The sequence below is a fragment of the Cynara cardunculus genome (genome assembly GCF_001531365.2).
Source record: "Cynara cardunculus var. scolymus isolate 2C chromosome LG 3, CcrdV1, whole genome shotgun sequence".
Lineage (NCBI taxonomy): Eukaryota > Viridiplantae > Streptophyta > Magnoliopsida > Asterales > Asteraceae > Cynara > Cynara cardunculus.
In genome coordinates, this window is record NC_037530.1 from 27,472,313 (window position 1) to 27,482,216 (window position 9,904).

General features: G+C 34.4%; 1 protein-coding gene across 1 annotated transcript; it reads right to left on the minus strand.

Annotated features, from left to right (window-relative positions):
• Positions 1-1,396: 1,396 nt before the first annotated feature.
• Positions 1,397-7,410, minus strand: LOC112509503 (serine/threonine-protein kinase tricorner). Its single transcript, XM_025114488.1, has 11 exons — positions 6,879-7,410; positions 6,614-6,788; positions 6,155-6,238; positions 5,077-5,318; positions 4,233-4,452; positions 3,768-4,064; positions 3,465-3,578; positions 2,940-2,987; positions 2,766-2,844; positions 2,380-2,436; positions 1,397-1,742 (listed from the first exon to the last, which is right to left on the minus strand). The coding sequence occupies exons 1-11, from the start codon at positions 7,088-7,090 to the stop codon at positions 1,684-1,686; spliced, it is 1,587 nt and encodes a 528-aa protein (XP_024970256.1). The 5' UTR covers positions 7,091-7,410; the 3' UTR covers positions 1,397-1,683.
• Between the last annotated feature and the right edge of the window lie 2,494 nt (positions 7,411-9,904).

Here is a 9,904-nt window from a genome sequence, read left to right on the forward strand (position 1 = left end):
AAAATCTTATTTTTTTAATGAAGGACCGGTTGGGACCGGTTGGGACCGGGACCGGCGGCCCATAACCGGTTATAGAGTACCTATACCGGTCCTATTATTTTCGACCGGGACCGGTTATGAGAAATGTAAGGACCGATTGGGACCGGCCCGGGACCGGTTTTTGGCCATCTCTAGTCCGCCCTATTGATCTCATTTAATCCAATCCAATCCAATAAATAAACAATAGCAATTATAATGAATAAAACATATACACTTCAATCATCTATTATACTGGATTAAATTAGTTTGACGTCAAAATTCAACTTGCAGTCGATGATTGGATTTACTGTTGTCAAATCCATTGAATGTGAATCGATGAACACACTTAATATTTGCATAATGAACTTAAATACTTAATAGTTTATTCAATCAATATTTGTTTTTATTTAATCTTGAGTAAACTACAAATTTGGTCCTTGTGGTTTGTCAAAAATGACATTTTTTGTCTTTACTGTTTCAAAATTACAATATGGTCATCGTGGTTTGCAAAAAATGTTCATATTTGGTCCCTTTCTCTAAAGGTCGTTAAAAAAGTTCTATCAAGTGAGGGGCATTTTATCTATTTTTTTTCTCTTTTCTCCAATCAAAATCCAATTTATGATTTTGGTTCATGTGATTTGTGATCGGTTAAAAGGCAAAAACAATCAATAAAACAACGAAAAATATTTGCAGACCACGATGACCATTAGAGGGAGGGGCCAAATTCGAACGTGTTTACAAACCACAATGGCCATCTTGTAATTTCAAAACTGCAATGATGAAAAGTATTATTTTTGAGAAACCATACGAACCAAATTTGTAGTGAACTCTTTAATTTTTAAGCAACAACTAAAAATTACTGAATTGAATAAGCCATTAATCTATATTCAACCATCTTATTCCATACATGTCTTAGGGATTGTTTGTTTACCTCTTAATAGTTTTATTAAGAAGCAACATTTGAATCGTTAAGATGTGAATCTTGTTTGCAAGAAAAAAGTACGTCTCTTAATGGTTCTAAAACCCTCTGAATGATTTTGTATCCTAGACCTCCCTTAACCATTCAACACCTAATTTCATCGTAAACAATCATATTTCATTTTGTACTATATCATAAGAGTCACTTAATCATCTTAATAGTTCCCTAAACTACCATAATTATTCATCCATGAGTTGTTTTGAGTTTGTTGAAATCTAATCCACAAATATGTAAATATCAATTGCTATGTAGCTGTCATACTTGTTTTATGTGTACATAATTATTTTTGGATTTAAGTACCCAGATACCATATAACCAGGACTGAGGGCTCAACTGAAACTTTTAGCAATACATCTGCGTGTACATAACTTTTTATAACCCAAATGGCAACAAAATTAAAGAAACAATGCTACTATTTAGGTGCAAAAACCAGAGGTAAAAGTTACAAGAAATGCTCTGTTTCTGTTAAAATCAGATGTAGGAATCTATACCAGAAGATCATATCGCACGAAAACAAACTGTACGAGAGCATATTATGAAGTAAATTATGACATTCAAAATTGTATTTAGACCGATCTTCTCAAATTGTTGTATTTTTACAGAAAACGCTCGTGATTACAGCCGTGTATGAGATCTAAATGTTTGCATATAGAGACCTGTCATGATTGGAGCTGATGAGGCTGAAGTCAACTTTTCTGCTCCTGCTCGTCCTCGGGCAATGCAGTTCCTTTCAAATCCATATGGCCTGAAAGGATTAGAAGATTCATTCAGTACTATCGTGTTAAATTTATGAACGGGTATGGGATTGTATGGTTTTCAAGTTGAACTAGGATATTTGCATAGTAGTCCTCCATCCAGTAAAGCTTGCAATCATTTCCATTTTTGGGAGGTTTTCAAGTTCATGGTATTTGCCCATCTTGGGTCCATTAAATTCCCTGTGTCTTGTAATAATCGAGGGTACGATTGGTACAGGACAGGCGGTAGGCGGGTGAAAAAAATTGTGGAAGGTTTCTAGGGTTTTAATTTGACATGGGTAGTTTAGTAATTTACCAATCTTGTTTAGTCTTCATGATTTTTGTTCCACCTATTTTTGTCAAACCATGTCATCAGGTTACAGTCTAATGTCGAACCAAAAGGCGTGACAGCAAGTTTTTATTCTGTCCTATCTCGACTCATCTCGCGTACCAACTGAACGAGGATATTTTAGACCTTCACAAATACTCAAACAATTTTTCTAAAACAACATGGATTTTCAAGGATAGTAGTATCTAATCTTCTTGTAGTTCCAAATTACCAACAAAAACTACACTGATAAGATAGTTTCAAAAAACCAGTGCTTGAAAGTGTCGAAAAGATTGTGTAGATGATAAGAGGCAACGTACCAAACAAGGAAACCAACGATGGGGGCTTGGAAGGTCCATTTGACCTCATATCTATACCTGCATAACAAACGATCATAGTTATACTTCTTTCTGCTAGGGATATAAAAGGAGCAGATATTGCCAAATCCAAATTTGAGATCCAACATATATGTCATTATTGGCGTTCAAATAAATACAAAAATTAGACGGCATCCAAATCTCATGGATGTTATCAGGGTATCCAGATACATGAAATCAATTTAAGACGCGAAATTTTAGACACTAAACAGGATAGCTTAAGTTACTTTAAAGATATTATTTGCAAACAGTTGGTTCTTTCAAAAATGTCCTATAGCAATGGGAAGAAGAATTTGTAACATTGAAACTAAACTGCTCAAGAAGCATACCTGAAGTTCCGACTGATTTCAACATATCTGACTTTTTGAAGGTGTATCCTATGAAATTGGAGTCTTTCGATGTTAACATCTGCACAAAAGTTATAGAATTCAACCATGGCAACTTAAACACCAAAAGGAGAATGCAATAGGCAAGCAAGCATTACAAAAAGTAAAGGTTGTTACCTTTCTCCAAGGTCCAACTCTTGGTACTGCTGACCGAGGATCTTCCACCTATCAAAGCATAGATTGACACAGAAATAAATCTTAAATAACAAGAAAAAGAATGTCATTGCCTTTTTCAAGCAGGAATAACAAGGTTTGAGGGTCATATTCAAATTAAGTTGGAAATTGTAAAAGAACAAAACAAACTGGAAAAAAAAAACAAATTAGCAACTGAACATGGATTCAAGTAAGAAAAGAGGAAATATAACGGCCTTTTGGTTCAGTTATAAGAAGCAGATAATACACCTTGAGCTCCAAAGAGAGAAGGCCAAGTCGACTCTTCACACTATATAACCAAAATAATGGCTAAACTTGTGTGCATTTTGTGATTCATGTATCACAATGCTAATCGTATTATAAGTGAGGGGACCGTATCATTGAACAAAGGGTTCCATACTTTAAATTAGTTTTAAACTTTATAAACACCCCACTTCAACCTTTCTTACCAAAAATGACTAGAAATGCATTAGAAATCAAAGTACTCACTTCAGGGAACTTCTCGAAATTCTGAGTGTCCAATTCTCCAGTGACAATGGGTTTATAGGCAGCTTCCATTTCATAGAGCATATCCCATTTGACGCTTTTAAACCACGGGTGTGCCTGAAGGAACGTACGTTAGTAAGAGATGCAGAATTTTCAACACGAATAACGAATGCCAACCTAGAACAGGATTCTTAATTAATCAAATCAAAGATCATAGTCAAATCATCTTGCATATTATGTAGTCATTGAACACATATAAATGCTATGCAACCCGAAAAAAATATAATATCTTTAAAGGTTCTCTACCTTTATCTCATCCACTCCTCCAGTCCCCAACCTTGATTCGACATCACATAGCAAATGACAGATCAGGTCCCTGGCCTCTTTTGAAACTTTTGGTTCCTCTGGGAATTTCAAGCATGTTCTCCAATTAATGATTTTGCGGCAAGTCATCCTGGGATCATCAGAGCAAAATGGGGGATAGCCTATAAGCATCTCATACATGATTGCGCCCAATGACCACCAGTCGCACTCAATTCCATATCCTTTTTTTAACAGCACTTCGGGTGCCATATAGTCGAGAGTTCCAACTGTGGAATATGCCTTCAAAATGAAGTTTTACACAAAGAAATGTTATTGATTTAAGTGCTAACATCTTAACGGAGCACATAGAAGAATGCTTGGTAAACAAATACAAATAAAATGGAAGGAAGGTCATTGACACATTATTTAGATCAAGAGAAAGTAAAGACAAATGTTAAGAAAGTATACCAAGGCACGTCGATTACGTTTCCACTGTTGCAATTTTTCCTTTGGCATTAACCAAGGAACTTGCTGCCCATCATTGTCATTTATGGGCCCCTGAGTTGCATAATCCTCGTCATTCAACAATATTGACGAAAATTTACTTTCAAGGGGCTTACACAAGCCAAAATCAGACAACTTTAGGTGGCCATTTCGGTCCAGAATCAGGTTATCTGGTTTGATGTCCCTACAAGTGAAAAGAAGTTCAGTGCATGCTTTTTTCCATCTAGAAGAGTTGCAGAAATGATTTGCATGTAAACGTTTACATGCAAAGGTACTGATTGAGCTCAAACTATGCTGCAACCATGGAAGTGACAAAGTCATGACTGAAAATCATAACCAAGAAAATGAAACAATGAACTTAATACTATGGAATAAATATTTCCATCCAACATACTTCACATGCTATCTGTTCCTTGATCACAAATTGTTTATCGAACATGTATGTGGCTACTGTTTGATCAATGCACTATATGATTGCTGTCCCTGATAATGTTCAATGTGCTTAAAGTGGTTGAACCTAAGCAATATACAAGTGTGGGATTTAAACTCAACCTCCTAATCATCCTAAGAGAGTCTCAAGTGAGCCCAGTTGGGCATTAAAACATAGGATACAGATTGAAAGGTTGACTGATCTTATTTTGGTCTGCCTCACAGTCCACCGAATGTGGTACTATGGGGACGTCATATAATATTACAAGAAGGAAATGCAGCTTACCTAAAATGCACTAAACTAGTCGATGTATATTCATTTTTATTCACAATGATCGCTTGAATCACGTATATGATGTTTCGTTGCGACATATAATACCTATGAATGTAGTTGTGCTGGTGAATTGAATGAATGGCCAAGATACTTTCAGCCATGTAAAATCGAGCAACATCTTCAGAAAGAATGTCCTCTCTCATTAGCAAAGTCATGATGTCACCTCCAGGTAAATACTCCATGATAAGGTACAAGTAATCAGCATCTTGAAAAGAATAGAAGAGTTTTACAATGCATCGACTATCAACCTCCACAAGCAAATTCCTCTCAGATCGAACATGCTCAACCTAAGCATACAAAGAATGGAAGTTATCAAACGATAAAATCCATCAATATACAGATAACAAATAAATGACAATGTCAACGCATGTCTTTGAATTTAGTATAGCAGCTTAGAGGTTGTTTCTATTTTTGTTTGGAGGGGCTGCGGTGAAATTCATACATGAACAACAACCTTCTTAAAGGTGGCAAAAGATCAAGGGTTCATTCATGTTCATCATATTAGCATCTAAGGAGAAAGTACATAAAGTGCAACAGAATTGCTTCATTAATATTAGATTCCATTCTAGTTCAATAATTTTCCTAAGCCTGCAAGTTGTGATCACTTGTGATAAAATTATTTAACAAAGGGAAGCATGGGGAAAGATTCTTCAAACCTGTCAACTTGGCAGTTATTAGACAAGTCAATGCTTAACATGCATTGCTCTTGTTGTGCACTTAGGGTGTATCATATACTAATCAGCATATCAACCATAAATTTCTCTTCTACATACATCCATTTACCCAAATCAGTGCAGGTGCATAAGCTATGTCTTGTGTTGTTCACCATAGCGGGGAATGACAGACAAGTGGTGAAACAAAAAAATCTATTAATGGCTTTCTACCGAAAACTTTTTCAACCTTGGAAACACAAAATTTAAGTAGAAATAATGGTAAACTGGATAAGAGGGGTAATGTTCAATGGGACAGATTTAAGGCATTTGCAACATTATTTTAAGCCAATACCAAATACCCTCAAACGAAAGCACATAGATCATCTGTGAATTCACTTCGTTCCAACAATACTATATGTTCCCAGAACTAAGCATGGAGAGAACTACTGGAAATGAGAACGATTTGGTACCTGCCCACGACTAAGCATCTCTGATTTCTTCAGCTTCTTCATTGCAAAGACTTCTCCACTAGTTTTAGCACGACATAACCTCACCTGCATAACACACATAGACCATGAACGCTTCAGGTCTACCAAATGAATGAAATGCAGAGTATAAACAGTTTTCTGGGTCTATGCATTATGTTTTCTAAAGGGGTCCTGGTTCAATGTACTAGATCCGAGCTGGATGCTGGTCATCAATCAAACATCCATAATTTTGAATTATAGTTCCTAAAGTGGGTATAGATATGTGTGTGTGTGTTTGGAAGTTGTTGATTCACCCCAAAACACATGAATATCGTCATAACATCTTAAGCCATTGACATTTAGGTATTACAACAAGTGTTACTAATGGCCAACATATGTTCGTAGAAGGACAAAATGATCAATAATTTCATATGATGCTATGTAAATGGTGAGGGTTTGTACCTCGCCAAAAGCGCCTTTACCAATCAACGTCAAAAGTTCGAAATCATCGATCCCAATTTTATGCCTTTGTAATCTCATGTATTCTGTCTCTTTCTTCTCCAAATTCCGTAGCATCTGCTCTTCTTCCTCACTCGATACTTGCGCTTCAGCCGCCCTCCTCTGTAAAGCTCGTCTCCTAGAAACCAGCAATCACCATCATTCATGATCATAAACAATACTAAATGCTCAAAAGAAACGAAACATAGAGTAGAAATAAGAATACTACCTTTCTTTACGATCTTGCAATCCTTGTAGATAATTCTTGTAATGATTCTCAATTAACTGCTTAGCGGCAGCAGCCTTCTGCCTAGTTACAGGCGACGAAACAGACACGTCGGGTTCCAAATTGAAGCCCTGATCGGGCCTCGTAACGGGTGCTTCCACCTTCATGGCTTTTGCGTCACCGCCGACGCCAACGCCAACGCCACCACCGTCCATTTCTTCAGTTGATCTGAATACAAGCCCAGATCCAGAAGCAAAATAATTGTGATTAATTATAAAGAATGAACTGGGATTTATGAAAAAGGGGAGGGGGGAAGGGTCAAAGAAGGTTGTGTATAATTGGAATTAGAGGAATCTTGACAGTTATATGATAGGAGGAGTGATGAAATCGAGGTTTGTGAATTGTAATTCGAGTGACAGTGAGTATAAAATATGAAAGTTGTAGGGTTTGGTGAGGGTATGAAGCATGAACTGTCAATAGTTACAGGGAGTTACAGGGTGGACTGGATTTGGACTAGATTTGTGCGATGGAGTGCAGCTGACGCCATCGCCATCTCATCTCAAAGTATCCAAGGATAGATAGATAGATCAACAATGCCATTAACTTTTACCTGCTATCCGAGGGTTTTAAGGATCAAGGTCTTCCCGACGTTAAAAAGGGAGGGTCAACCATGATGTCTCATTCTCATTACGTCTCTCCTGTTTGAAACCCAATTTCATAACAAACAAAAAAACCTTTGTTAGGATCTTAGCCGGTGGTTTCTACACCGCTGTTTAGTGATGGTTTAATGATATAAAAAAATAAATTATTTAGTAAGTTTTATGTAGAAAGTTAAGAGGTTGTTTATAAAAAAAATTATTAAGTCATCTATGGATAAATTTGTTTGTTTGGATAAATAGGTATTGTTGTTTACTTTTTTATTTGAACTAACAGTCTGAATAACATAAATGATCGATTTGCCTCCTAATATTAATTATTTGAACATCAAAACAAAAAATCATAAAGAGTCTGAAGATGGGGTGTCTTATATGGGAAGGAGGTGGTGTTTTAAATAAGGGGTAGGGGTGTCATTTTTATGGCTGAATGAGGACAATACACCATTTCTACCTGTGCGATTAAGCCATGTCCTGTGCGAATAAGTCGTAAGTAAACAACCCAAAGGAATCGTGCGAATAAGCTAGATAGACCAACAAGCCTAATTAAGCCGCAAATAAACAGCCTCTAAGTTTTTTCTAAATTTGGTCCTTTTTTAAAGTATATAAAATTTATATACGGTAAATTCAACAAATAAATTCACGCACCCTTCTCACATTTGGTGTGGTTTGAACCTCTGACCTTCTAGGAGGCCAAATGCTACAATATCACTAGATCAAATGCTCTTTGGTTAAATATGTTCTTTCTATCTAAGAAAAAACCCTCTCAAACTAAAATATCACAATCCATATAGACAAATTAATTAACATAGACAACTTTATTCATACATGACTTAATGAAAAACCAATCAAATAACCCCTTAGCTATCACTAGTAGTAGGTTCTTATAAGTAAAAGTATAATTTTTATAAAGTGAGATTGTAATGGAATCACATGATCAAAAATACTGGGGGATTCCGATCCTCAATCTCCATCCCGATCTCTGTTGGAAATAGAATTTCATATCTTACTTAGCTAGGAACGGGGATCCTGGTGAGGGAATTGATAACATTTCCCATCTACACACTTAATTTTTAATATCTATATTATATTATAAAATATTTGACAAAAACTCTTAAAAACCATTTTTTATATATGAAGTACTATTTATTAATGCATATTACTTAAAATTCAAGATTACAAGTAATTTTGAGTAAGTACAACTTATTAAAGTTTCATTTTTAAATTCGTGTAACTAACTGCCTATAAACACAATCAAATACAGGATAAACATCTATTTTAATATAAAAAATCTAAAATATAATTAACATAATCATTGAGTTCTAACATAATGTTCAATTATTATTTCTATAAAAAAACTATATTGTTAAACTAAAAATAAATTACTTTGATATTAAATCTAGATTATATTATAAATTAAAGAAGTTACATCAAAAAATGAAAACTATTAAATAGTTAACTTGATAATAATATCGAATTATTTTTTTCAAATTTATATTTCATTCGAAAATAAAATATTATCATATTCTCAAAACTACATAAAATCGTATTATATCGATAGAGGCAAAAAATAAAAACTAAACATTAAAATTGAAATTGAAATTTATCTCGCTGCATCGTACGAGTACCCTTCTAATACACATAAATATCAATTTTTCACATGTAATGATATAGTATGTTAAAACCTTAATCCATCAAAACTTTACTTGTTATATTTACATAAGAGTAAAATGGAAAAAATCTAATTTAAACATAAATATATCAATTATAATAAATATATTAGTTTTTGTATTATTATTTTTCAAATATAAATAGTTTTTAACAAGATCATGTAATTTATATCAAAACCCCTTAATTAATAAAATAAATTACTTAAATTTTTATAATTAATAATAGATTATATGTTTCATATCAAATTTATATTTTTTTTTCTCTGATATATTATGAAAAAAGAACATGTAAATTTTGCATATAACTTTTAAACTTATTAATTATTTGTCGTATTTTAATTTAAAAGTATTTATTAATATGTGTTTATTATAGTTTAATTTTAGAAACTTCAAACACTACTTAGGGCCGTTTACCGAACACTTACCTGGCAAGTACTTACCGGTAAAATTTAACACTACCACTTACTTGCCGGATAAGACTTTTTAGTCCACTAAAACGGCATCGTATGCAATAATTTGCCCAGTAAATGCTTACCATGGTAAGAGTTGTCGTCATCACTTACAGGGAAAGACTCCCGGTACTTGTCTCCCTCTTACCGGATAAGATTTTTGGTCCTTACCATATTCATCTGGTAAGATAATGTGACTTGGTAAGTCTTACTTGAGTAAGTGTTTGATAAATGACCTGTTAGTGTATATGTATTAC

Coding starts and splice junctions, on each gene's coding strand:
- LOC112509503 (XM_025114488.1), bottom strand. CDS start 7,090: ATGGACGGTGGTGGCGTTGGCGTTGGCGTCGGCGGTGACGCAAAAGCC. Junction 3,579..3,767: donor GAGGAGTGGATGAGATAAAG/GTAGAGAACCTT, acceptor ACGTTCCTTCAG/GCACACCCGTGGTTTAAAAG. Junction 2,988..3,464: donor ATTTCGAGAAGTTCCCTGAA/GTGAGTACTTTG, acceptor ATGCTTTGATAG/GTGGAAGATCCTCGGTCAGC.